The following is a 26864-nucleotide window of genomic DNA, read 5'->3' as shown; positions in this document are numbered from 1 at the left end:
TCGAGCAGAGAGCTCGCGTTTAACAACCGCGTGTGTTTTCGCTCAAGCATTACGTCATTCAGCAACGCCAGCCGGGCGGACGGATGGGACAGCCCAACTGCTCTGCCCCTGCCGATGCTCACCCCGTCTCTGCATCATGGGGGGCTCTGTGGTCCCCAGCCCTCAGCCTTTTGCAAGGATGCAGGTGAACAGAAAAATCAGTATCCATGCAAAGCCCACCGAGAGGCCGGTGGCTCCTGCATGGTCCCCCCCATCTCCTTGACATGTCCCAGCAGTGGGTGTGGAGGGCAAAACACTCTGTAATTTCCACCTCCTGGATTTCCTGTGGCCGTAGCCATCAGCACTTTCCCTAAAATAAAGTGGGAGCTGAGATAAGCCAGACAGCAGGGCTCCGGAGGGACTGTCCTGAGCATGGATTTAGCTCACACTTCTTTAAGTGGGCGTCCAGGTTTGGGACTTCACACCTCTCATAGGTGGAGAGGAACTGGGTGGATTTGCTGATAATTTGCTGCCAATTTCCGCAGCCACAGAAGGAGCGTGGGGAATGGGGGAGGGCTCCTCACAGGGAGCCCCATGGGAAGGGGGTGCAGACAGGGCATTTCCTTGCACATGCTCTCACTCCCTGGGCAGCAGATAGGGGCTCACGGGGAGCTGGGTACCGGGATGAGCGGTGTCTTGGCCCCTGGCAAAGAGGGGAAGCCCCTGTGTTGGACCTGCGGTGATGGCATGCAGCGCTCGAGCATGGCCAGTGCTGCGGGCTGTAGGGAGAGGGGTATTTTGTGCTCCTTACTTTTCACACACACACACACACACACACACCCCGTTTAACTCGCTGCCTGCCTCAGCTGCTCCCCAACACTTATCCAGGGATACCCCATGAGAAGGGGGACGAGGCGGCCAGCAGAGACACGCAGTGCCTGGGTTTGCACCAGCATCTGGTTTTGCACTCAGAGCTGATGGGGGATCGGAGCCCGGGTGGCCAAATGAACTGGGGCTGGAAAGAGGGGAGCAGCCCACGTCAGCTGCAGGAACAACCCCCCCACCCCGGCTCCCCCGGCCCCGGGCTCTGGAGGTGGCTGGGGGACGCGATGGCCATCACTAGCCACGGCCGGGCTGGGCCCTGCGTGTCCCCAGGACACCCCGGGGCCGGGGAGGGGGCTCCGCTCCCGGGTGCAGGCGGGTCAATTTTTCTGCAAACCGCCCGGTTTCACCCTCCCGCCGCCGGCCGGACACCCCGCGCCCGCCACCTAACGGCCACCGCCGGTGGTGCCTCGCCGCAGCCGGGCACCGGGGCCAGGACCGGGCACCGGGGCCAGGACCGGGCACCGGGGCCAGGACCGGGCAGGGTCCCCTCCCCTGCACCCCGCGGCACCGAGCGGCTCCTCGCTTGACAGCCCGCTTGCACCCCCGGACACCCCCGTCCCTTTACTCAGCCGGTCGCCACCTCCCCCCTCCCCCTTCTGCTCGGTGCCACCTGGGATGAGAGACACCCCCCCCCCCCCCGCCGCCACCCGGGGCACCAAACCCCCCCGCTGCCACCAATCCCCCCCCCCCCCCGCGCTGCCACCCGGGGACGCGGCGGCCCGGCGGAGTGGGCGCAGCCCTCCCCTGCCCTCCCCCCGCAGGCAGCCTCGCAGCTCCCCCCCCTCCTTCCAGCTTTTTTGGCAGAGGCGCGCCCGGATTGGAGAGAGCGGCGAGGGAGAAGAATTAAAAAAAAAAAAAAAAAAAAAAAAAAAAGGGGGGGGGGGGGGAAGGAAAGAAACCCAAACAACAAAAAACCAAACCCAAGCAGCCAGCCCAATCGGCTGGAGAGGCTTGTGTGTGTTTGCCCTTTCCTCATGACGTAGTGTCCTGTGCCTCTCTCCCCCCTTCTCCCTCTCCTTTTCCCCTCCCTCCTTCCAGCCCCCCCCCCCCCTTCCCCTCGCATCCTTGGAAGCAACAATTAAGCAGCTCTGGGATAAAACACACTGCCTGCGGGAGCACGGGGGCATTGCTTCAAGAGATGGCAAGGCGGGCAGCTGCACCCCTCCTTCCCGGAGTCCTCCTCCTCTTCTCCATCCTCCCGGCTTCTCAGCAAGGAGGTAAGGAAAGAAAAGGCTCCTTCCCCTTAGCCCCGGGCAGCGCTTTTCCCCGGCTCTGCAGGGACCCTCCACGGCCGCAGGGGCTCGGCTGCTGCCCCCTCCTCCCCCGGGCAGCCCCCCGCCTGCCCCGGCTTGCGTGTCCCCGAGCAGGGACAGGCAGCCCTCCCTGACCCGCCTTGGGGACATCCCCGAGGGTGGGAGGGCAGCCCCCTTGGGTGCTACGTCCCCGGAGGGCTCTTTGCCCCCCCCAACCCGATGGGCGGCGTGTGCCGTGCCCGGGTCGGGCGGGGTGTCACCGAGGGCAGTGACACGGGACAGTCCGGGCATGGCACCGCTGCGCCAAGCGCTTGTCCGGGACGGGACGGGGCGAGGTGCTGCATCCTGGCGAGGGGCTCGGGGACACGAGAGGCTCAGGGACACGCAGGCGGGTCACAGGGCAGGGCAGCCAAGGGTGGCCGCCAAGCTCCCATGGGACTTATAAGCGCAAGGGGCCGGGGGAGCTGGCACCCGTCACCCTCCCCCGGTGCCATGGCGGTGTGAGCCGGAGGGGCAGCGGGGTCGTGGGGCGTGCGGGTGTGCATCCCGCATTCCATGTGTGCAAGCTGCTGCGCAGTGTGTGGCCGCGACCCAGCCTGCGGGGCTGGTGCAGCTGCAGAGCAGCTCGACCCACCCGAATTGCAGGCTCTGGGTGCCTGGGGTGGCCCCCGCGCCGTCTTCCTTGCGCTTATCTCGCCAGTGTCGGGTCCATCCACCCGTGGATGGCATGGGTCACGGCTTGCTGGCTGGTCCCTGGCCGAGCAGCGGCAGGAGGTGCGTGACACCCCGGCACACGCACACACCCATGCAGCAAACCTGCTGCCGGGATGGGGAGGCGAACGCCAGCGCAGTGGTGCACGTCCCGCGGTGCCGCGTGACGAAGCCGGAGCCACCAGAGCAGCAGGTGCCTGCCCGCCGGATGGCTCGCGTCTCGTGGTCAGGCCATGAGCATGCACAGAGGTGGGAAGAGCAGCTCTGAGCACAGATTTATAGCCCGCTGCAATGGCTTAAGTGAGCAAAGGTCTGCAAGGTGGGGACAGCATGGTCAGGGATGGGACAGCCACCTCTGGAGAGCCAGGCGGTGGTCGCCCCGTGTGGCGCCATGGAGAGTGTGCAATGGGCAGAGCCACCATCAGTGATGGGGTCGGTGCCAGCGCTGATGGGGTCAGTGCCAGAGCCGTCGCATGAGGCTTCTCGGCCAGAGAGGACCAAGGACCACAGGAGGGGAGAGGGCAGGCCCCCGCAGGCAGGGGAGGGCAGTGCCAGGGCTGTGTGTGGCACCAGGCAGCTGCAGGCTGGGGCACCCCTCGCCCAGGGCAGAGCCCTCGGGGCTCTGCAGCCAGCAGCTCCATCTGCCAGCGGCCTGCAGCTCCCTGCTCTGCCCCGGTGTAGTGGGCTCCTGGGACCCCAACCATGGGCTGGTCTGCCCCGGCTGTGCAGGCAGCATGACCCCAGAGTGGTGTCACGCCAGGCAGCTGCCTGTAAAGCCGTGCCACTGTCAGTGCCTGATCCTGGGTAGCTACAGCTCAGGGTGAAGGTGCTTGATGAGATGCAGCTCAGTCCCGGGCACTCTCGGTCTTCAGCAGTGATGCTCTGCGCTGGCTTGCTGAACCACGGTGGCTTTGCCCCCCAGCTCTCAAGCAGCGGGCAGCTGGGACAGTCTCAGGAGAACTTTGGCCCCCAGGTGAGATCCTGCAGCAGTTTCTGAGCAGTTTGGGGCTGTTGGCCCTGTTCCAGTCCCTGGCTCGATCTCCAGGGGCGTTTGCTTGTTTGGGAAGCAGCTCACAGAAGAGGTGGCCCTGGCCCTGGAGATGGTCCCAGTGTTGATGGGGACACCGGAGAATGCTTCCCTGTGGAGGAGTGACCAGTGTTTCTGCAGCCTGGTGTGCTGCGTGGCACCAGGCAGGCTCAGCCATGCTCCTTGCCCTGCCAGCCCTCGGGGACTGAGCTGGGACAGAGGCACAGCCAGTGGCACTGTGTATGTGGGGGTGCCAGGGTGCTGTGGGGTGCACCCAAGCTGGAGAGGGCTCAGGGCAGCATCCTCCAGCACCCACTGCAAGTGCAGCTCCAAACCAGCCTGGCAGGAAAGGGACCCTTGAGAGATCCCAGGGTCAAGGGGGGAAAAGGGGGAGCCCCCCTGCACACACAGACTGTCCCCCTCAGCGCAGTGCCAAGGGGCTGAGCCCTGGGCTTGCAGCAGCTGGTGGTACTTGGGAAGCTCCCAGCAGCAGGTCAGGATCAGCCCGGGGGAGCAGAGTTGTACTGGGCATCTGCACGGCCGGATCCAGGCCGCTGCGTGGGGAAGCTGCTGTATGGTTCCCTAAAAGGTGCCAAGTGCAGCGTGTCCCAGCGTTTGGAGTGGGGCATCTGTCCCTCAGTGCCTCCATCCATGCCTCAGTGCTTCCCATACCAGAGCACAGGGGATCCCCCCCGGAGTGACCCCCGGGGGTCCCAGCCCTGCAGGCTTTGTAGAGAGGCTGGCACTGGGTGTGCTAGCACCCCAGCCTGGGTACCGTGGAGACCCTCCGAGGACATCCAGAGTCCCCAGGATGCCCCAGGGCCAGCAGAGCCAGTTGTGGGGCTGGGATGGCATCTCCCCTTCCCAGCTGGGTACCTCCCTGAGGCACCAGCCTGCTGGGACTGCTCCCTCTGCAAACAACTCGCAGGGTGCAGCTTGTCTGCCAGCACTCCGAAATGAAAGCTGAAGCCTCGGGTGGTGGGGCGGGGGGGGGGGGGGGGGGCTGGAGAGGAGCCAGGTTCTTGACAGCAGCCCCCTCTGCTCCCCCCCCAAAGCTGCTACCAGCAAGCTCGAGCCGGGATGCAATGCAGCTTCAAAGTTGCTTGGAGACTGCGTGTTTCCAAAACTGATTCTCCCAAGAAAAAGAAAACAGCGATGTGAGGGAAGAGGGGAAATATCTGTGGCGGTTACATGCTGACCCTTCTCCAGGAGCGGTCACCCATGGGCACTGGGAGAGTAGTGAGGTATGAGGTTTGCCCGCCTGGTGAGGGTGTGATCTTGTGTCTCGGTCTTGAAAGCTGTTGAACAGAGAAAACATCCGTATTTCTGGCTTGTAAAGAAAGCTGCAAGCAGTGGTGCAGGTAGAAATGGTGCAGATAATATAGTCGTCAATCTGAAATAGCACAGGTAATGGAATAGGGCGGATATTGCAAATAGTGACCTGTGGTACAGAGTTATGGAAGAAAAAATCCAGTTTTTATCAACAAGGCTCCACACCAGATCCTGAGCACCTCCAGGGGTCAAACCCTACCAGAGCTGCAGCTGCACATGTGGGTGCAAATTCTCCTGCCCCTGGCTTGAGAAGACATCCCCGGGGTGGGTGCTGGGGTACTGGGGGCCAGCCCCATGCTCTGCAGGCTTACAGCCAGCGCCAGCCCAGGAGACAAGCTGGGAGATAGGAGAAACCCCCCTTCCTGGAGTCCCAGCAGGCTTGGACCAGGGGCAGAGGCAGCACAGAGCTCCTTTAGTGCTGGGAGGCTGGTGACTCAGTTTCCCCTTCCCCAATGTGCCAAGGGACTGTGGGATGAAGAGGCCAAAGCGGGTCACGCTGCACTGGGGAGCAGACCCTGAGCTGGTCTATGGGCTCCTGCCTCCACAGCTGGGGAAGGACAGGGCTGGGGAGAGCGATTGCTGTAGCCTGGTGCAGCCTCAGGGAGCCCACAGTGTAGCTGGTGCTGAGTGCGTGGGCTGCTGTCAACACCCGAGCCCTGGTGGTGTTGCCGATGGGTGGGACTGGTGATGCTGGGGTGAATTTGGCTGCTCGAGGCTGGTCCTCAGCTGGAGAGCCGAGTGGGTCAGAGACCCCCATGTCCCCTGGCAGTGCCCACACCAGGGAGGAGACCCTGAGCTGGGCTATGGGCACTGCCTCCCCACCGGGACGAGCCCGGCTCTGCCAGCACCAAGGCAGCTTGTAGAAGAGCTTCAGGAGAAGTAAAGAGCTGGCCATGTTTGGCAGCAGAGCTGGTCAGGGAGAGCAGCAAGGGGGGAGCAGCCTCCTGCAGTGCTCTTGAGCAAAAGCATCAGCTCCCCAAAGCCACATGGCTTTCCTACCCCAGCCATCCTGCTGACCCCCTCCACCTCCTGATCTGGGCATGGAGATGGTTGATGAACTGGCACATCCCCTGTAATCCTCCAAAAAGGTGCAGACCTGCCACGAGGCACTGGGATGAGCACAGCACCTTGGCCCTGGGATGGTCTCTGGGGCACGCCTGGGGAGGGGGCAGCGACAGTGGCACCACAGTGGGACCCCCCTGCCAGGGTCTGCAGCGCCCAGGAGAGTGACAATGATGAAGGGTTGAGTATGGCAGCCGTGACTGTGGGCAGGTGTCACCTGGACCTTTCTGGGGTCCCCACGCACCCCAGGAAGGCTGTAAGCTATCCTGCCTTGCCCCACCCCCCTGGGGTCTCTGTCAGGCAGCGCTGGCACAGGAGGATAGAGGGGTAGAGGAGCTCAGCCCGGGTCCCTGGGGTGCCCAGCTTTACCCAGCACCAGGGACCTTGCCTAGCCACGAGCGGCTAAGGCTGGGGGGCACCACAGGGCCCTCCTGCTTGGTGGGGGACTGTCACTGGCCTTGGGCATGGAGGTCCCCGGCCGCATCCTGGCTGTCCTGCCGCCTCTCGTTCCTAGCCGTGGTGGGGCGTCCCCTCCTAGCAGAGCGAGTGGGGGAGGACAGGCAATGTGCAGACACTTGGAGTTTGTTTGGAAACAGGCAAGAGGTTGGGATTTGTTTTTCCAAGCTGGGGGGGGTGTGGGAGGGTGGGCGGGGGAATGTGCCGGGAAAAGGAGCCACTTCGTAAACCCCTGGCCGGCAGCCGGGCCAGGCTGTGCTGTGCCAGAGGGGTGAGCCGGCCGGCTGGAGCGATGACTGAGCACTTGTCCCCTCCACTCCAAGGGACATCAGCTGCTCCAGGGCCAGATTTGGCCCCTGCCCCCCGCAGGGCCCTGGGAGGTGGTTTTGGGGGGGCACAGGGCTGAGCCTGGCTCTTTGGGATCACTGGGGCACGTGGGGGCTATGTGATGGGTCCTGGCATGGGTTCTCCGCCTGCGTGTGCATCCCGATGGGTTTGTGGGTGTGTGTCCTGTTGATGCATGTGTCCCAACACCTCCTGCGCATGTACAGCCTGACACTCCTCTTGCACACGTGTGTGTGTCCTGACACATGTGTGGGTGCATCCTATTGCCCAGTCTCTCTGTGTGGTTGGGCTGGGGGTCCATCCCAGCTGCCCTCGGTGGTGGGGGACACACGTGAGCAGGGCCCAGGGGACACCCTCATCCCTGCCATGTTGCAGCAGGCAGCTGTTGGGGTGAAGTGGGGGGCTATGGGGCACAGCAAGGGGGGACACCCAGAGTTTGCATCACATCTGAAATGGAGATGTGCAGCACAATGTGCCCCCCACCATGGCGTGCCAGCTCTGCCACCTGCCTGGCACCTGCCTGCGCTGGCTACCCTCCCCAGCCCATGAGTGCCATGCAGCCTGCGATGGTGTTGCCAGGGCTGTGCCACTGCATGCACCCAGCTCCTGGGGATGCTGGGTCCCCTCCACCCTGGCCAGGGTGCTGGAGAGGCCACTGCAGCCTCGGAGAAGGACAGCAGGTCCTCAGGTCCCAGCCATGCCACCGCAGGGTCCCCAGTGCCCGTCCACCCTGCCCCTCTGCCCAGAGCAGGCAGGAGAGCTGGGTGCAGCTTGCCCCAGGGGTGCTGGCCAAGCAACCCCCAAATCCTCCTGCCAGCCTCCCTGCAAGCCCTGCCAGCCATCCTGCAAATCTCACTGCAAACCCTGTGGCAACACCCCCAGTGCCAAAAACATGCTCCAGCTGAAAGCGGAGCATCCCTCTGCATTGCAACCTCCTTGTGCTGCCAAGCCACCTGCAAGCCTCCACCCCATCCATGGCCCTGATGCAGCACGGGGGACCACCCAGGGGATGGCTGCCTGGGTGTCTTCAGGAGACAGACCTTTGTCAGTGTCCAAACCAGTCAAAAAACATTGCTGTAGTGTCTGAGTGCAACCTCTGAGCATGAGCTCCAGACACCCTGGAAAGCGGTGGGACCTGGGCGCTTATCTCAGCTTCGCAGAGATGGGCAGAGGGACACAGGTGGTTTTGCTGGGTCTCAGCACTGTCGCCCCAGTCCAACATCCCAGTCCTGCTGGCAGCTCAGCAGGCAGGGCAAAGCAGGGCAGGCAGCGTGGGCATGGGGCAGCCACAGCCAATCATGCTTAGGCTTGGCTGGGACCAGCGTGGGCTGTGGAGATGAACTGGGACAGCTTCACCCCTCCATGCATGACCATGCCTGGACCTGTCCCCCCAGCCCCACGTGAAGCTAGTGGTGATGGAGACGGCACTGGCTGTGGTGTGGGACAGGTTTTGGGAAGCAGAGCTGGACACCAGCCAGCCCTGCTCTGTGCCAGCCCTGTGTCCCTCCCTCCCATGCAGGACCAAGTCCTGCTAACACCTCCACCAAGATACCCTCCCTGGCTCCCGGCTGGGGCACCTCCAAGCCCCATCACCACTGTCACACTGCAGAAACTGAGGTGTGCAAAGAAAGTCAGGGACATGCCCTTGACCCCTTGCCCGAGGGCTCTACATCCCACCCCCTCCGCAGGGAGCAGCTCCATGTCCCAGGAGGTGCTCCCCACCCTGATCTGCCAGGGTGGGATCACTTGGATCCCTGTGGGGATTTTAATGAGGGTCTCTTCTCTTGCAGGGGTCCCTGGTGCTATCCCAGGAGGGGGAGTTCCAGGAGCAGGATTTTTCCCAGGTAAAGGGATCCAGGCAGTGTTGGGGGGGCATCACCCTGCTTGCAGGGATGGGACAGGTGCCTGGGGGGTCCCCGGCTGCCTCTGAGCCAGCATGGAGGGCTGGGGACCTGTCAGCTGGGATCAGGGGACATGGGGACACCCTGTCTGGCTGCTCAGCCCTGGGTGGCTGCCCCAGCACCACCCCCACAGCATGGGGACAGGACTGGGTAGCAGTGCCATGCTTACACCGAGGGTCACTAGCCCAGGGCTGGCACCTACACCCTACCCAGCCCTGGCCACGGGAGGTGCTCAGAGGTCACAGCCTGTCCCCAGTGTTTCAGCCAAAAGTTTGGGGACATCTCAGGGGGATGCCCCATCCCCTTGCACCCTTGTCACCCTCTCTGCCTCCCCATGGACCCCTGAGAGCCTGGCGTGGGTGGGTAGGTGGTGGGTGCTCGCAGGGATGGGTGCTGAGACTGTGCCATTGGTTGCAGGTGCTGGGGTTGGAGGTTTGGGAGCAGGTGAGTGCTGGGATCCCTTTGCCCAGGGTGTGCAGGGACAAGGAGGGGGGAAGCATGCCCGGCAGAGCTGCCTTGTGGCGGGCAGCGGGGTCTGCCATGAGGCTGGCCCTGTCCCACACGGTGTCCCCGCCTCGGGGGATGCTCAGAGGAAGGATGGCTCTCACCCCTCTCCACATGCTCTCCCCTAGGACTCGGGGCTGGAGCAAAACCTCCCAAACCAGGTAAGAAGCCTTTCCTTGGCTCTCTCACCGTCTTCAGCCATGCCAGTGACCAGGATATTTCCTGACCTCTGTTGCCCTCATGTTTCACCCACGTGGCCAAGGCCCCCCCCCCCCATCCTGGGCTCCCCCATGGCCAAGGCACGCAGCAGCCAGCACTTTCCACTCTGCCCTGCCACACTAACCCCTGCCAAGACCCCATAGCCACAAGGGAGCCTTCCTCCCTCATCCGCTGCTTCGGCACACTGCCATCTCCCCTCCAGCCCGCCCAGACCACCCTTTTGGGGTGCTTGCTGCCTGCAAACCTGTGCCAGAGCTGCTCAGGAAGATGCAAAGCTCGCTCAGCCCTGCCGGGAGCCAGTGGCCACGGGAAGCTGGCAGCACCTTCATCTGCTTGCATTCATGGCCAAGCAGCTTTTGCTGGGGCTCCTGCAGCCTGTGCTGGGGTTTGTCTGGCCTAGAAATGACAGGGTGAGAGGGGGCATCACTGGGAGAGAGATGAGATCCTGGCAGGAGGATGCACAGCCCGAGGGCACCGAGCCTGGGGCACGGCTGGAAGGTGCCAGGGCAGCAGGGACCAAATGTGCAGGGGACAAATCTGCTGCCAACAGAGATGCCTGGTGCCCGTCGAGGCCCAGGGAGAGCTGCTCTTTTAGGCAGAGACCCAGGTCTCCCCTCCCTGCCCACCCCAGGAGCACCCACTGCACCCAAGGGCAGGGGCACGCTGCACTCCACCGGCCCCCTGAGCCGGCTCGTCTGCACGGCGGGAGCACCAGCCCGAGGTGGGGGCCGGCAACCTCCGTTTACTCAGATTTCAGCTCGTGGAAAGAAAAACAAGGCCCTTTATTTCCGCGTAATTAAAACCAAACGCGGTGCAGCCGCGAAGCCCCAGCCGGAGTGGTGTCCGCGCCCTGAGCCAAAGGCAGTGGAATTTGCGCCTGGAGGGAGCGAGGGCTGATTAGCCCCAGATGTTGGAAGGCAGTGCTGGCCAGAGCCGGAGGGACTCATTCCTCAGCCATAAACATTTCGGCTCTGTCCCCTCGTGGCCTGGTGGGGTGGGGGGCGGGTGAGGAAGAAAGGGACGGGATGGGGAACCTGGATGCTGGCGGGCACGTTTGTCACTCGTCCTTGTGCCCATCCCCGGGGCCTGCTCCTGTCCCACAGGGACGGTGCAAGTGGGACGCTCTTGCTCCTCTAGCCCCGGCTGTACCCCCGCTACTTCACCCCACTTTTCTTTCCAGGGGTCGGAGGCCTCGGGGGACTCGGCCCACTTGGCCTGCAGCCAGGTGAGCACAGACCACCGGCCACCCCCACTCCGGACTGACCCCAGAGACCCACCTTGGGGACAGCACATGGCTCATCCCCATCGGGTGCTCTCCGTAGCCTGCCTGGTGGGTTCCATCCAGGCCAGGCACCCTTCCCAGACTCGAGGGACTGGCAGCCACCAACAGGCAGCCCTGTGGTCCCCCAACATCATGACATCAACCATGGCTGGGTGACCGCAAGCAGTAATAGGCGAGGAGGGACCTGGGGTCCCCGCGGGGTCTGCAGCAGAGGGACAGTGCCTGCGTGTGGCTGGCCAGCCTGCCCGGGACCACAGGGGACCCCGGCGTATGCAGCAGCCGGTGACACCGCAGGGTGCCCCAGGTGGTGGTGGCACAGCTGGTGACAGGCAGAACGTGGATGGGAGCAGGTAGTTGGGGGGATGCAGGGAGAAGCCAGTGCAGGACAGGGCAGTGCCTGCTAACCACCGCCTCGCCCAGCCTAACGCCAGCCCCCGGCACTGCTGCGCAGCCTCCCGCAGCTCACCCCCCCCCTGTGCCCACCGTGGCCGGCGTGGAGGGCAGGACACCTTCTTGCCGGCCACTTTTTGGGAATGTTCACGCTGGTTATTCTCCTCCCCGCAGGTGCTGCAGGTCTCTTCCCTGGAGGTGCCTACCCCGGGGGTGTCTTCCCAGGTGCTCCCTCTGCTGCTGCGCTCAAGGCTGCTGCAAAAGCTGGTGAGTGCTGGGGGCATCCGATGCAATGCTGGGCCAGGCAAGAATGCCAGGCAAGGCAATGCTGGGGCTCGGGCAGCCCCTGGGGACTCCTGGTGTCCCCTGGGAGCCTGGGTTAGGAGAGCTTTCCCCATGGAGCTGGGGGGCTACAAGCAGAGGTGCTGCTCTCGCGGGGATCCCCGCCAATTCAGACGGACCCTGGCACATCTTGGTGTGCTGGGAAAGGGGCATTGGCCAAACCTGAGCCCCCAGGAGCAGAGACCACTGAGCTGCCTGGTCCCTATGCCCAGGTCTGGGGGACCCATCCCTGGTACTGCTTCAGGGTGTCCCCTTTGGCCCCCAAGAGCTATCCTGAGCTTGTCCCTTTCTTCTGCACCACCCCAGCCACCCATAGCCCAGTGATGGCATCTCACATTGGTACACTCCTCTTCCCAATGCCCCCAGGCGCTGGCATTGGTGGCATGGGTGGAGTCGGTAGTCCTGGTGGGCTTGGGGTCTCCGCAGGTAGGAAATACTCCTTGTCCCCAGCATAGCCAAGCCCAGGGCAGACCTGTCCCCATGCCTGCCAGGGTGGGCAGGAGCCGGTGCCCAGGGCTCAGGGGGTCTCTGCTGCCTGCAGGTGCGGCGGTGCCGGGCGGGGTGCAGCCCGGGGTTGGTGCAGCAGGGAAACCCCCCAAAGTACCAGGTAGGTGCACGGCCCCAAAGCCTGGGGCCGGGGCGGGGAACGGCTCCGGCTGGGTGCTCATCCCTGCCTTTCTCTTGCCCGGTAGGCGCTGGGATTCCTGGAGTTTTCCCGGGTGGCGTGCTTCCTGGCGCAGGTAAGCTGGGGGTGTCCACCCCACCGGCAGCACCCTGACCCCTGAGGGTGTCCCCACCCTGCCAGCTGCACTCCAACCTCCAAAGGGGTCCCCACCCTACCAGCAGCACCCCGACCTCTGTGAGGTTCCCCACCCAGTGCCAGAACCCCGGTTTGAGTCGATAGCCTTGTGGCCCTGGGCATTTTAGCACCTCTGCCCGGCAGAAGGCTGCCTGCAACCCCATGCTGCTTGCTTGCCTAACTCCCTGCCTGTCCCATCGCTGCTGCTTGCAGTTTCCAAACCCTTTCACTGGGGCCATAGTGACATTTCCACCGTGCCAAAGACGGGGGGACTTGGCGTCTCCAGGGGTCTCATGCCAAGCTCTGCGGGAGCAGGCTGCATCAGCACCAGGAGAGGAGCTGGCACAGACCACGCCAGGGCCAGCTTGCCCAGCCAAAGGCGGCGTGGGAAGGAGGGGGAGGAGGTGGCAGGGGGAGAGGAATTCCTCACTGCAAAGTAATTTGGAGGAGGAAAACTTGTGAAAACAAGATGTTTCGACATTGTCAGAAGGAGAAGTGTGTTGCTGGTCAGGAATGTCTTTTCCATGTCTGAAAACACGTGAGTTATAATGAAAGACATTTGTAAAAGGGGGAAAAAAACAAGCCAAAAGAACCCCCCGAAACCACAAACCCAACCCAAATGACTGCAAGGCCAAAGCACTGCCTGTTGGCCCTGGAGGGTTGGGGCTCAATGGGCAGGACCCCTGCTCCCGCTCCCTAAAGAGCCCCAGCTTGCATGAAGGCACTGCACATCACCGGGGCAGAGAGCAATGCCCGGGCTTGGCTATAGCACGATGTGGGCTGGTGCTTTGCTGTTACTTGTGGGACCCACTCGTGGGTGGTGCCATGCACCCTGCAGGCACCCCAAGTTCCTCTGTGGGCAGCCTGCCCCTCCCCAAAGCACAGGCAGCCCCAGGGCTGGAGCAAACCCTTCACTGGCAGCTCTGCCCAGGGGGTGCGGTGTGGCTGGCACAGGGGGGGCCCAGCAAGTCCCCGGGGATGAATGTATCCTGTCCCAGGGTACAAGGGTTAGTGCTGAGCCAGAGATGGGTGACAAGGATTTGGGAGCTGGGTGCTGGGGTCTCGGGTACCAGCAACACCACGATGCCCCACTGTGGTCACCTGGCCCCTCTGGTCTCTGCTGCAGGTGTCCGCTTCCCTGGCGTAGGGGTGCTACCCGGAGTACCCACTGGTGCTGGAGTCAAGCCGAAAGGTCCAGGTAGGTCACTTCAATCCCCTGGAGACACTGGGGTGGAGGGTGGGTCCTGGGCTGGCTCCAGCTCTGCCCTCATCTCCATCTTGCTGGGGCTGGCTCCAGCCCATCCTTTGGGGTCACAGCCCCACAGGGCACGTGGGTGAGCGAAGCCGACCTCTGGCTGAGCCCACGCAGACTAGTTTGGACCCCAGAGACGAGCCCCAAGGCTCACGCATGTGCCTTTGTGTTTCTGCCTAGGAGCAGGAGCCTTCGCAGGAATCCCTGGTGAGTGTCCCGTCTCTCTCGCCCATCCTTCTCTTCCTTCCCAAGCCTGTTCATCACAGCCATGGCCTCCCCATGCCAGAAGATGCCTCAGGGCTCCCCAAGCCACCCGCTCTCCTCTCTCGGGGTGCCCCGCGGCACTCCCCTCTCGCAAGGACTGGTGGCAGCCTGGGCACGGGCTCCAGGTGAGAGTCTGCTGTTGGCTTTGCAGGACTGGGAGGTTTTGGAGGTCAGCAGCCCGGTGTCCCTCTGGGGTATCCCATCAAAGCTCCTAAGCTCCCAGGTAAGCTGTCACAGCCAACAGGGCTAGGGGTGAAGGACCCCCAGCGCTGCCAGGAGAAGGACCCGCCATTCCCCAGGGCTGGACTGTGGTGCTCCCGGGTCCCCTGGACCTGGCAGTGCCAGTGCTGGCCCTGGGACAGCAGGACAAAGTAAGGGGCACGGGGCAGGTGAGTCCAGCAGCAGCCCTGCCTATCACAGCCTCACAGGCAGCTGCCTGGATGCTGCTGCTGGTCTTGCCCCCAGCCCATGAGGATGCTGTGCCTCTTCGGCTGTTGTAAGGTAGGAAAGAGCATGTTCTGGGGACATGCTTTGGGCCAGGCCACCCCAGGCTATCCCTGCCAGCTCCTCCTGGCACAAGGCATAGCCCCTGCAGGGACTGTCTGCTTTCTGTGGCTCTTGGGGTTGTGCTGGGCATCGCTGGGCATTCACCTGGGCTCAAGGAGCTCTAGCCATGGCCCCCAACAGCAGGCAGGTGGTAGGGATGAAGCTCCAAGCAGGTCTCCCTCCCCACTGCCCACCCAAATGAGGCTCAGCCCCAGCCCAGGGAAGCCTGGAGGTGCTCAGCACCCCTTTCCCAGGATGGGCCGCTCTGGGGACCTCCATCTCCCAGTGCTGTGCCAGGTGCCAGCGCTGCCCTGTTCCCAGCCAGCCATGCCCACGCAGGGACGGTGGCAGGACAGGCAGTGCCCGGCAGCCAGTACCAGGTTCTGTGCCCTCCGAGGGCCATGCTGCCAGCTTACTGGTCCCAGGAGCATCCGTGAGGAGGAGGGCAGCCGGATCTGGGCAGGGACTTGCACCCCTGGAGCGCTGGGGAGCGAGTAGATCCACGGGCATTTTCCCATTTGCCGAAGCAAGTTGCTGCAGGCAGGGAAGCCTCGGTGGGGGAGCCCACCCCGGGGAGCAGGTCCCACCCCGGCACAGGCGCCAGCCCCAGCAGCTCTGCCAGCTTCCCCCCACTGGGGCCCGTCACCGCAAACGGCGGCAGAAATACTTGGCCCGCTCCGGCTTCCTCCCGCGGAGGCAGAGTTACGCTCGTTAGGGTGGCTCGGCCCTGCCGCCATCGGATACCGTCTGGCCTCCTGGCTGCAGCCTGGCCCCAGACCGCCTTTCATGGGGTGCCCGGTGCAGAGAGCAAACCGCCGGCACGTGGCGCGGCCGTGCCTGGCTCCATCCCGCTGCGGCCCCACCAGTGGCCCGCAGCCCGGACGGGACGCCGCTGCCGGCTGACCCACTTTATGGGGAGACTTCGTTAAATAAATCAGGGGAGGACACCCATCCCCTTGGCCAGGGAGCCCCATCAGTGCATCATGCCTCTCTCAGGGACCAGCGGGACAGTGGTGGTGTCCCCAGGTGTGGTTTCAGCTGCTGGGTGCTGCGTGGCACCCCGATCCTTTCCGGAGCACTGGGGGATGCCAGTTGTCACTTCTGAGGGCTTTGGGCTGGCAGCATGGGGACACACCGGGCTGGCTGTCGAGGCTCTCACTTTGATGCTGTGGATGGGCCTGGGGGCTGCCACACATCCCTGCATCCCCTGTGCTGTGTGCCAGCTGCAGTAGGTCCAGGTCGAGAGGGGACAAAGGAACAGCGGGGAAAGTAACATTTTTCAGTGGAAAGTCTCCTTTTTGGATTATTTGCTCCAGATGCCCTAGCCAGCTCCTGCTCTGTACTGTCCCTGCTCAGGAGGCGGCCCTGGGGCCCCCCCCGCTCTCTGGGGGCTCAGCCTGAAGCTGTGCCTGAAATCAGGGTCCCACCCGATGCTGTAGGGATGGGGACTTGCTCCCCAGTGCCCAGCTGCACCGGGGTGGCATCGGTCTGTGCGAAGCCCTTTCCATGCCAACCAGTGTCCCCATTGGCTCTGAGCCCCCCAGCAGTGCTGGTGGCATCCACCACGCCAGTGCAGGATGGACGTGCACAGCCCCAGGGCAGGGGCTGCTCTAGCATCCAACGCGGGGTGGTGGGGAGCTGGGCTTGGACCCTTGGAGAGCCAAGGGCTTGGAGTCTTGACCCTTGGTGTCACCTCCATGTGTGTCACCCAGTGCCAGACCCTTCCGCAGCTTTGGTCTGAGTGAGGCGCTGATGAGGTGCCCCGGCTTGGGCAAGAGGGGTCCCCAAGGTGGAGGACACCCAGCACGGCTCATGGCCACTGCAGCCTGGAAAGCCTCAGCCTTCCAGCAACGCCGTGCTGGCGTGGGACACGATAGGACAGCCTGGCAGGGTGGAGACAAATCTGGTCCCCACATGCTGGCTGGTGGGAGGGGACGGTGTACTGCACTCAAGGAGATGCTTTGCCATGAGCAATCCCGTCCTGGCTGCAGGCAGCCTCATCCCCACCCTGCCCGCAACCCCCTCCGGCAGGAAGGCTTGTTGTGTGAGACACCCTCCACCCTACGCACCACTCGAGGTGTCCCCATCAGGGATGTGGCAGCCCATCACCCTTCCTCAGGCCACTGCCAGCAGTGATGGGAGTTCAGTGCTGCTGGCTCCCGAGCACATGGTTCCTGCCGAGTCACAGGCATCCCCGCTCCGTCCTGAGTGGTGGGATCCTGCTCTTTCTCAAGGAGACATTTCCCTGGCTGTGATGTTCCTGCTTGTAATCCCTCCCCATCCCTTCGCGCCAACCTCCTAATGAGGTCACATTTCAGCAGAGGCTCCCAAGCCCTGATTCCAATTAAAACCTTTCATTTGGAGCTGGCCGTAGCATGGCCAGCTGGGTACAGCTCTCGCCGCGAGGCTCCCAGGGGACCCCCCGCTGTAGCGGGGTCATGGGAGGCTCCTGCAAAACCAGCTTTGGGCACCACAGCCCTCGGTGCGGGGCTGAGAGTGGGTGGCTCTTTCTGGAGCCACGGCTTCCAAGGTGATGGAGAAGAGTATCTCCTGGCCCAGCTCCATCACAGGGGGTTGTATCCCAGAGGTTTCACTATCCCGATGGAAGGAGCCCCGAGGGCTGGTGCCGCACAGCCAGCTGGCAGAGAGGGGCTACACCGCGGGGCAGAGGGGGCACGGCCACCGGCAGCCAGGTGCTAACCCGCCACCTTCTCTCCTCTCCAGGTGGCTATGGATTGCCCTACAGCACTGGTAAGCTGCCCTACGGTGAGTGCTCGTAGCCCTCGCTCCGCGGTCGTAGCTCCTCACGGCTCCGCCGGCTGCCGCTGTGGCCTCATGGCCGCTGACCCTCAGGGCGGTGTGAGGGGCATCCCGCTCCCAGGGTGAGGTGGTCCCTCGGGGGACCCATGCCTTTTCCTGCCGTGATGCCTCTGGACCCAGCTGGGAGCAAGCCAGCTCTCCTGGCATCCCGCACCACGGGGCCGGGAGCCGTTAATCCGCAGGCATGCTGTGGCACCGGTAGCGGTCGGCTGGCTGTCTGGCTCTCTGCTAGGACATGTCCTGAGCCGTGGCCAGCTCCAGGCAGGGATGTTTGAACTGGCACCTCAACTCGGGGGGAGCTGGCTCCGGAATCCCTCCCACATCCCCCGACGCTGGTGGGGGGAGAACCTCTGGCCCGAAGGAGCTGCTGCATCTGCCTCGCCCCCCCTTCCTAGGGCCAGTGCCTGACCTGGCTTTGCCTTTCTGTTTGTGATTGCAGGCTTCGGGCCCGGCGGGATAGGAGCCGGCATCGGGGCAGGAGGAAAGGCAGGGTACCCCACTGGGACAGGTATGCTCCCTTCCTGGGCAGCCCCAGGGTGGGGGACTGGCACAGGCATGGCGGGGGGACCGGGCACCCCAGTTACCTTGCCGGTCCTTGGATGGGGTGTTGGGCACTGCCCGGCTGTCTGGTGGCCCCAGGGTGACAGTGTCACTCCAGGGACAGGCTGGAGGGGTGCATCATTTCCCAAAGGAGAGGGGGGTGGATGCTGACAGGAGGGGCTGGTCCCCAGGGTCATTGCGGGATGGGGGAGCTGAGGTGGGAATGGTTTTGGGACCTCAGCGGCTGCCCATGTTCTTCCCCAGGGGTTGGAGCACAGGCGGCAGCAGCGAAAGCAGCAGCGAAATATGGTGAGTCACCCTCTGTGGGCACATCCATCGGCCATCTCCCCAGCGAGGCAACTCTGCCTGCCTCCCTCCCAGGCTGGGGGGGATGCTGGGTGTCCCTGCATCACCGAGCTGACGGTCCCCTTCTCCTCTGTGGCAGGAGCCGGTGTCCTGCCCGGGGCTGGTGTCGTCCCGGGAGTTGGCGGAGTGGTACCCGGCGTCGGCGTTGTCCCAGGAGTCGGAGGTGAGGCGATGGCGGGGCTTGGCCCTGGGGCTGGGGGAGGGTTGCCTCCCCCCATCCCACACCCCTGACTCTCTCCCGCTACCCCGGCAGTTGGAGGGCCGGCAGCAGCGGCGGCAGCGGCAAAGGCAGCGGCGAAGGCAGGAGGTTTTGGTGAGTTGCCTGCTGTCTCGGACAGATCCAGCAGCTGCCTGCGGGGTCGGGCTCACCCTCCGGTCACGGAAGAGCTGTGCATTGGTGCAGGGCTGCGTGACTTCGCTGCCTGCCCCACCGCCACCTGCCCCATCTGCTGGGGTGCTCTCCCAGCCCCAGAACCCTGTCCCGGCTCCAGCAGCTGCTTGCCAGAGCTTGGGGCAAAGTGAAGCCACTCTGCTGAGCCAGCAGCTTTTACGGGTGGAAAGCGACAAGGTGCAAAACCTTCCCCAGGGCTGCAGGGGGGCTTTACCCCCTTGGGGGCAGCTTCCAGCAGCCTTTTGGGAGAGCTGGGCTTTGGCGTAGCAAAGCCTGGTTTGCAAAAAGCAGCTTTTTTGATGGTGGCAAGCTCGCAATGCAGCAGCCCAACACGGGGCAGTATGTCCCCGTCATGCATGGTTTCCCCATAAGAGATGTGGTTTTGCTGTGCCAGGCTCCGGCAAGGCGTCCAGGGAGACAGTGTCTGTAATGAGCTGTCATTCATTAGCAGAGGGATGCGCTTGGTGATGCAGATCTCATGTTCGCTGCTCCCCTCGTTGACTGTTTTGCGGGAGAAAAGCGAGTAGCAAACAACTGCTCATTAGAGCATCCAGAGGAAACATGTCAGCCTCAGGAGCAGCTGGGATTTACAACTACGACCTTGGGGAACCTTGGGGGTCCCCAAGCTCCTGGGTGGTTGGGTGGGCTCCAGACCCCTGCGTTGGGTGTAGGGAGCTGGAAATCTCAATCCTGGGCACATCCCAGGTCACCTGAGCAGCTGGTTTGGGAGATGTGGAGAGCCTACCACAAAGCCAGGTGCCTCGGAGCCTCCCATGACTCCAGGGGAGACCATGTCCCCACCAATGTCATGGGGTGTTTTGGGGGGGGTCTGACTGCTCTGCTTCCCTCCAGGTCCAGGCCTTGTGCCTGGGGTTGGCGGCGTTCCAGGCCTCGTGCCCGGCGTTGGTGGCGTCCCCGGCTTGGTGCCTGGTGTCGGAGGTGTCCCCGGGGTGGCAGGTGACTGTTCCCAGGAGCCCCATCCCCACCACCTGGCTCTGCGGGGGGCATGGGGGCTGATGGCTGAGGGTTCCTCTCTCCTTTATCTCCAGGAGTTGGGACACCGGCAGCAGCAGCGGCAGCAGCAAAGGCAGCTAAGTACGGTACGTGCCGCGCAGTGCAAGGAGCTCCCCAGCGGCTCCCTGGGTACCCCTGCTGACCCTCTCCACCCAGGGCACGCAGGGTACTCCCAGACAGGCATGTCTCCCCTGGGGATCACTCCTGATGGCTCATTACGGGGAAGCATCCAGGGATGGGTTGTGCCCAGTCCAGCTCCCAGCCGCTGCATCCGGCTTGGCTTCATCCTCAGGGCAGGACCTTCTCCCTCTCTGGGGTTTCTGCAGGCTGCTTCATGGAGGTGAACTGATGAGACTGAACTCATGTCTTTAGACCTTTTCTGAATTCTTGGGTTTTGTACCAAATGCATTTTACCAGCAGCGGACCTGACCCAGGGTCTGGTGCCCACAGGCTCAGCCTCGCTGCCCAGGCGGGCAGAGATCCCTGGCAGTGGGACCCCTGCCCAGAGTCACCGCCTTCCAAAAACCTGGTAGGATCCAGCAAGTGCATCCAACTTGATCTAGCAAGACCCAGGTGCTCAGCAGGCACAACCATCCCCAAGGGAGCTCCAGCAAGGAGGAGCCCAGGGGGGACAAGGGACATGGCCGAGCAGTAGGGAAGCTGGGAGCCCAGGTGCAGAGAGAGGAGGCAGAAGTGGCCCCAAGGCTCCGCACAGGGCTGGGGGATCCATGTGCTGCTCCAAAAGGCAGTGCCAGAGGTTACATGGCCAGGTCCCAGGACCTTCTGCATCATCACTGCAGGGCCCTGGGAGTCCCCTGGGAGCAGCCATGCTCAATGGCAGCTTTCCTTTGAGGGCTAAACCGTTGCTGGCCAATTCTTACATTCCTCTTCTGCATCATGTATGAAAAAATCCCACCACGTGCCGGGGGAAGGATGGGATTTAGGGAGAAACTTGGCAGTGACAAGTCAAGGGGTGTGTGCTCTGTGCTGGGGTGCCAGGCACCTGCTGAGCAGGGGACCATGAGGACAACCCCTCTGGCACTCAGCCCTTCCAGAAGTAACATGATGCTTGTCCCTGTGACACTAATGAGTCCCGGTGGGTCAAGGCTGTCACTGCCCTGGGCAGCTTCCCAGTCTGGCCAGTGCCCAGGGTACCCAGCCCTTTCAGACAGCTACTGAGGACCGCCAGCCACTTCTCCTCCATGGCCTGCTTGACTGCAAGTCTTGATGTCCCCGTGATGAGGAACATCTGGAGCCCCTTGTGATGATGAGGATCATCATGGTCCCCTGAGCTAGTGACTTCCCAGCCTTTTTTTTACAACAGCAGATTTACCATCTCGCTGGAGCCTCTTGGGAGACATGGGACCAGTCCCTCCCTTGTACCGCTGTGCATCTCTCCTGGGACGAGGCAGTGGGGTGCTCTCATCATCACAGCATGACGATGAGAGCAGACCTTTGACAAGGTCCCACCTTTCCACTGTTGCTGCAACAAGATCTAAGTTCTCCACTCGTTGCCTGCAGGAGCTGGCATAGGTGTTCCTGGCATTGGTGGTGTCCCCGGTGTCCCCGGTGTCCCCGGTGTCCCTGGTGTCCCCGGTGTTCCTGGTGTCCCTGGTGTCCCCGGCGTGCCTGGCGTCGCTGGAGTTCCTGGTGTGGTGCCCGGCGTTGGAGGTGAGTGTATGGGCTGGCACGAGACAATGGGGTGGTGCTGGCCGTGCTGGTCCCCTGACTCTTTTCCTTCTGTCCCCACAGTGGGTGGCCCAGAAGCCGCAGCAGCCGCGGCAAAGGCTGCAGCGAAAGCTGCAGCGTATGGTGAGTCACCGTCATCCTTTCCCAGGGAGGGAGGAGGGATGCTTGCAAATGGGCAGGCTGGGGGGCACCCCTGGCACTGTGGATGGTGGGGCCATCAGCGGGACCCCTGCCTACGGACCCTGCCTGCTCAGCCACATCCTTGAACCTCTCTGCAGGAGCAGGGCGCGTGCCCGGCGTGGGTGTGCCCGGCGTGGGTGTGCCCGGTGTGGGTGTGCCCGGCGTTGGTGTGCCTGGAGTTGGTGTCCCTGGTGTCGGCGTGCCCGGTCTGGTGCCCGGTGGGGTCGGAGGCATACCAGGTGAGGTGGTGTCTAAGGGATGCTTGGCATGTCCCCAGCAGTGCCAGCTGAGGGATGCCGGCATGGCCACCACGGCCCATCACTGCCCCTCATGTTCCCCTTCTCCCCCAGGAGTTGGAGGTCCAGCGGCTGCCGCTGCTGCCAAAGCAGCCGCCAAAGCAGCAAAGTACGGTAAGCCAGGATCTCTCTGGGGTTATCCCACATGTCCTGTCTCCTGCCACCTTCCCACCCCATGCTGCTCCCCTCGTTGGGCCTGAGCACTGCACAAGGTCCCTGTGGGTTGGGGTGAGGGATGATGTCTCCGCAGGGCTGTATGTGGGATGAGGTGCTGACTGTGTCAGGGAGTGCTCTCCAGAAAGCTGGTCTGCATGGAGGGTCCTAGGTTCACCATCCATACACTTTCTCCTACGTTAGTCCATCCACCCTTCCTTCTACCCGCCCATCCACACCACCAGCCAGCCAGCCACCACAATATCCATCCATCCACACCTCCATCCATCCATCCATCCCGCCATCCATCTACCCTGCCATCCATCCAACCACTCCACATCCATCTACCCCACCATCCATCCAACCACTCCACATCCATCTACGTATCCATCTGTCCATCCATCTACGTATCCATCCGTCCACCCCAGCCTGCCATGCCTTTTCAGACAGCTCCTTCCACCACCTCTTTTCCTCAGCTGAAGCCCAAATCCTTCCTTCTCTTCTTGCAGGAGCAGGTGGCCTGGCTCCTGGCGTGGGTGGCCTGGCTCCTGGCGTGGGTGCCCTGGCTCCCGGTGTAGGTGCCCTGGCTCCTGGAGTGGGTGGCCTGGCCCCTGGCATTGGAGGTGTCCCAGGTGAGGAGGAGGAAGGCAGGTGGTAGTGGCAGCCTGGCTGGTGCAGGGGCAGGTCTGGGGCAGGACAGGCATGAGGAGGGCCTCGGTGGTCTCCATCAACTCATGGCCATCCTTTGGGGGATGCAGGCAAGATGGGAGGGATGGGGTCTGCCCAGCATTGCTGGAGAGGATCCCCCTGGGGACACTGACCCCACTCTTGCTGTCTCCACTCAGGGGTCGGAGGTCCGGCCGCAGCAGCAAAAGCAGCAGCAAAGGCAGCCAAATTCGGTGAGTCAGCTGGAGAAGCCCATCGCTCGCAGCTCAGCCCACAGCAGGCAGCCCTACCTGCCCAGTGGGCATCTGGGGTCTCCCCATGAAGCCCTGGCATGGCACAGACTGGTCGAGGGGAAGCTGAGGGGCTTCAGGGGTGGGCACCCCATACCAGCCACATCATCCCACAGGATTATGGGGATCGCATGGGGCTCGCCCCCATGCTGCCTCACCCCCTCTCTCCACAGGTGCTGGGGTTGGAGGGGTGCCAGGTGGGGTGCCCGGAGTCGCCGGAGTGCCGGGAGTGACACCCGGCGTTGGCGTTGTGCCTGGGTTGGTGCCGGGCGTGGGGGTACCCGGTACTGGCATCCTTCCTGGGGCAGGTACGTGCTTCATCACACCCCAGTTGGGGACCCCCTTGGGGACAGCAGTGGCCAGGGATGCTAAAAGCCACCAAGCCACGTGGAGGGGTGGCAGAGGGGGCTGCAGGTGGGATGGGGGATGGTGGCACACGGGGTGGGGGCGGGGGGGTTGCAGGGGTGACTGTCCTAACTGCGGTGTCCTCATTTGCTTTACAGGCATCCCTCAAGTAGGGGTGCAGCCTGGTGCTAAACCTCCCAAATTCGGTACGTATCTGCCACTCTGTCTCAGGTCCACCTCGGACCATCACTGGGCACCCTCTTTGTGTGGGCGTTGAGGTGCTGGCCTCACTTCGTGACCCCTGTGTGGCCCCTGGTGCCCCAGCAGAGGGTGGCCCAGGCGTGGGAGGTGGCATGCTGTCACCTGTGGGTGCAAAGTGCCACCCATGCCCCCTCCCCTGGACTTACTGGGGACATTTTTCTCCTGCTCTGCATTGCCTGCAGCAATGCGTCATGCAGGGGGTGAGCTCCCTCTGGGTCATCTTGCCCTGGGTGCTGTGCAGTGGGTGCTGGGGACACCCAGAATGGGTGTCAGGGCCATCCCAGCAGCTTGAGCACTGGCTGGGAGTGCCCTGAGCTGTGGGTGCTGGGCTGCAGGGGGACAGTTGTTAATGGTCTCTCTCTGGCAGGTGTTCCGGGGGCTGGAGTCCCAGGGGTCGGCGGCATCCCAGGTAGGTGCTGGCAGGAGCTGAGCCCAGGCAGCTGGGAAGTGCAGGCAGAGGGATGCTCCCCCAGGGCATGGGCGGAGTAAGGCTGCCCGAGGAAGGATGGGTACACCTGGGGCTTGGCAAGGAGATCAGACACTGCCCTGCTGCCTGTTCCTGCTGGTGCTCATCTGGGGTCCCTGTCATAGGTGGCGTTGGAGTCGGTGGCCTCGGAGTCGGTGGCCTTGGAGTTGGTGGGCTTGGTGCTGGTGAGTGATGCTGGCCCCTGGCATCGGGGCTCCCCAGGGCTGGAGTGCAGGGAGCAGAATGGCAGTGCCATGCTGGCAGAGTGCTGGAAAGGAAAGGGGGTGTATGGGATGCGGGGGATGCAGGGTCGCTTTTGTCCACTCCCTGTCCCACGGCACGGTCCTACCCCACACTGTCACCATACCCTGTGTCCCATCTTGTGTCTGCTGCCTGCCCTGCTCCTGGGGTGTGATCGGAATGGAATGCCATCACCGAGAAGGTACCAAGGGCCATAGCACCAGCATTGCCCCTGCCATGGGGATAAGGGATGGTACTGTACCATGTCCCCAACATGCAGAGATGTAGGTCCCTGCCTGAAGACCCTCTGGGCTTATAACAGGGTCTGGCTGCAGCCCCAGGGGCAGCGAGCCCCACTGTGGGCTGCACTGATGCCCCTCTCTGACACAGGGATCTTGTATCCAGGAGCTGTTGGGAAACCTCCCAAGCCAGGTAAGGAACAGGGTCTGCTGTGACCGGGAAGGGGCTGGAGGGGTGACTCCCATCCCTGTCCCCACGCTGCCCACCCTCACCAGGGCTCTCCAATCCTGCAGGTGTTGGTGCTGGGGGGCTGCAGCCAGGTTAGTGCTGCAATTTGGGGCTGGAGTGGGAGTATGTCCCCTACCACGCCACGCTCTTCCCCACCCTGCTGCCATCCCCCACTGGGATGCGGGGAGAGCATCCTGAAGCCAGATGGGTGCCATGGCGGGGACAGAGGCTTTTGCAGCAGCTCCTGTCCCTGCAGGGAGCAAGGGTCCCCAGCCAGGGTGTCCCCAGCCAGGCAGGGTTGGGGTGGCACTGCTGTCACAGGCTGTCACTGGCTGTTGCTTTTTCCCCAGGGGCTGGAGTTCCCGGCTTCGGCGTGTCACCGATATTTCCAGGTACCAGCCCCAGCTCAGCGCTTCGGCACGCACACCGGGCACACCTCGGTGCCTGGCCGGCTCACAGGGACACGCACGGCCCATGGAGCACGCGGACGTGGCCACAGGCTGGGGAGGGACCTAGGGGGCTGGGCTTTGGGGGTGCAGGGCAGACCAATGTGGGTGCCTGCTGGGTGCTGAGGGCTTCGTTCTCCTTTCAGGTGGAGTCGCCGGTCAGCTGGGATTCGGTGGTAAGTGTCCGTCCCCCAAGTGGCCCATTTTTGGGGTGCATATCCCCCCTGCACCCAGCAGGCGAGCAGGGTGGGGGTCCCGCTCACCCCGCTCTGCTTCCCCCCTGCAGCGAAGCCCCCCAAGACCTTTGGAGGAGCCCTCGGTGCCCTGGGCTTTAGAGGTGAGCACTGCCACCAGGTGACCCCCTGCCCTGCTGGGGCCGGCTCCTGCACCCCCTGCCCTTCTCCCAGCCACCCATCCAGGGGGTCGGGTGGTGCAGGGGGGGGCTCACACTGTATATCCCCCCCCCCCCCCCAGGCGGCGTGGGCTGTGCACAAGGGAAGTACTGCGGGAGGAAGCGGAAGTAACCACTCGCCGTCACTGATGACCTCATGAACTTTGGTGCTACTGCATGGTCCAGAATGTAAATCCCAAGCAAAGCTGAGACACCACCACCCCCCCCCCCCAAAAACGCCGGATCTCCTCCCCCATCCCAGGGCCATACCCGGGCCTCACATTCCCAGGAGGGACCCCACACCTCTGGCAGTGCCCGTCCCCCCACCAGCCCCTCTGTCCTGGCAGGGAGCACGGAATAAACTGCGGGGAGCAGCCGTCCCCCTTGGTGCTATCGCTCCTTGCAGGATTTGGGGGGGGGGGGGGGGTGTCTTGGGGTGTCACACCCCCCCCAGCCCCAGAGCTGACCCCGGGGGGGGCGGGGCAGGATGAGGGGCACCCCACATTGGAGGGAGGGAGGAAGGGAGGGTGGGAAGGGGGTCTCGGCAGCAGGGGGCTGCGCAGGCAGGGATGTCCCCGGCAGCCTGGGCCCCCCCGCCAGTCCCCGCGCTCCCCCCGGCCCGGGGGGGCCGTGGGCAGGAGGGCCTCAGTCCCTTCATGTTACTCACTTTGCTATAACTGGGTGGGACGCCCTATACAGAGGGACTCGCTTCCGACAGACTAATAAAGGACAAGTTTTTAAAGGACTCTGGCTCCGTCCTGTGTCCCTGTCCCCCTCCCAGTGGTGGTGGCAGTGATGGGTGGCCTAGCCCAGCAGGTGGCACTGCCCCATGTCTTGTACCCGTAGCTCTGCCCAAGCCTGGGGACGTGCTGGGGCCTTGGTCCGGGGATGCCATGCGCCCCACTGCATCATCACAGCGCACAGTGACAGCCCCAGTGATGAGGGGGACCTCCATGTTCTGTCCCACGGTGACAGCCTGTGGGATGGCTGGGATGTCCATGCCCTGTCCCATGGTGACAGCTTGCGGGATGAGGGGGACATCCATGCCCTGTCCCATGGTGACAGCCTGCGGGATGAGGGGGACATCCATGCCCTGTCCCATGGTGACAGCCTAGGGACCCAGGAGGAGGTCCATGCCCTGTCCCATGGTGATGGCCTGGGGATGCAGGGAGATGTCCATGCCCTGACCCACAGTGACAGCCTGAGGACCAAGGGGGGTTGTCCATGCCCTGCCCTTGGTGACGGTCCAGGGGACGAGGGATACATCCGTATGCTGTCCCATGGTGACAGCTT

General features: G+C 63.5%; 1 protein-coding gene across 1 annotated transcript; it reads left to right on the top strand.

Annotated features, from left to right (window-relative positions):
- Positions 1 to 1793: 1793 nt before the first annotated feature.
- On the top strand, positions 1794 to 26039 carry ELN (elastin). The gene is made up of 33 exons (XM_049803430.1): positions 1794 to 2081; positions 8841 to 8894; positions 9369 to 9395; positions 9584 to 9616; positions 10855 to 10899; positions 11521 to 11613; positions 12230 to 12295; positions 12381 to 12428; positions 13614 to 13685; positions 13920 to 13946; positions 14155 to 14226; positions 17274 to 17315; positions 17809 to 17877; positions 18174 to 18218; positions 18355 to 18438; positions 18529 to 18588; positions 19519 to 19623; positions 19716 to 19766; positions 21202 to 21351; positions 21433 to 21492; positions 21648 to 21788; positions 21900 to 21959; positions 22508 to 22630; positions 22844 to 22897; positions 23128 to 23262; positions 23458 to 23505; positions 23928 to 23969; positions 24152 to 24211; positions 24657 to 24698; positions 25085 to 25126; positions 25327 to 25356; positions 25467 to 25517; positions 25655 to 26039. Exons 1-33 carry the CDS (start codon positions 2003 to 2005, stop codon positions 25702 to 25704), a joined length of 2160 nt encoding a protein of 719 aa, XP_049659387.1. The 5' UTR covers positions 1794 to 2002; the 3' UTR covers positions 25705 to 26039.
- The last annotated feature ends 825 nt before the right edge of the window (positions 26040 to 26864 follow it).

The sequence above is a fragment of the Accipiter gentilis genome, chromosome 6 (assembly GCF_929443795.1).
Source record: "Accipiter gentilis chromosome 6, bAccGen1.1, whole genome shotgun sequence".
Classification (NCBI taxonomy): domain Eukaryota; kingdom Metazoa; phylum Chordata; class Aves; order Accipitriformes; family Accipitridae; genus Astur; species Astur gentilis.
Note: the sequence above shows the minus strand (reverse complement) of the source record. Positions and strands in the feature narration are given on the sequence as shown.

What these genes read in the sequence shown, in the direction of transcription:
- ELN (XM_049803430.1), top strand. Translation starts at nt 2,003, where the DNA reads ATGGCAAGGCGGGCAGCTGCACCCCTCCTTCCCGGAGTCCTCCTCCTC. An exon ending in GGCGAAGGCAGGAGGTTTTG is followed by an intron (nt 18,589 to 19,518) that starts GTGAGTTGCCTG and finishes GCTTCCCTCCAG; the next exon opens with GTCCAGGCCTTGTGCCTGGG. An exon ending in AGGTGTCCCCGGGGTGGCAG is followed by an intron (nt 19,624 to 19,715) that starts GTGACTGTTCCC and finishes CTTTATCTCCAG; the next exon opens with GAGTTGGGACACCGGCAGCA.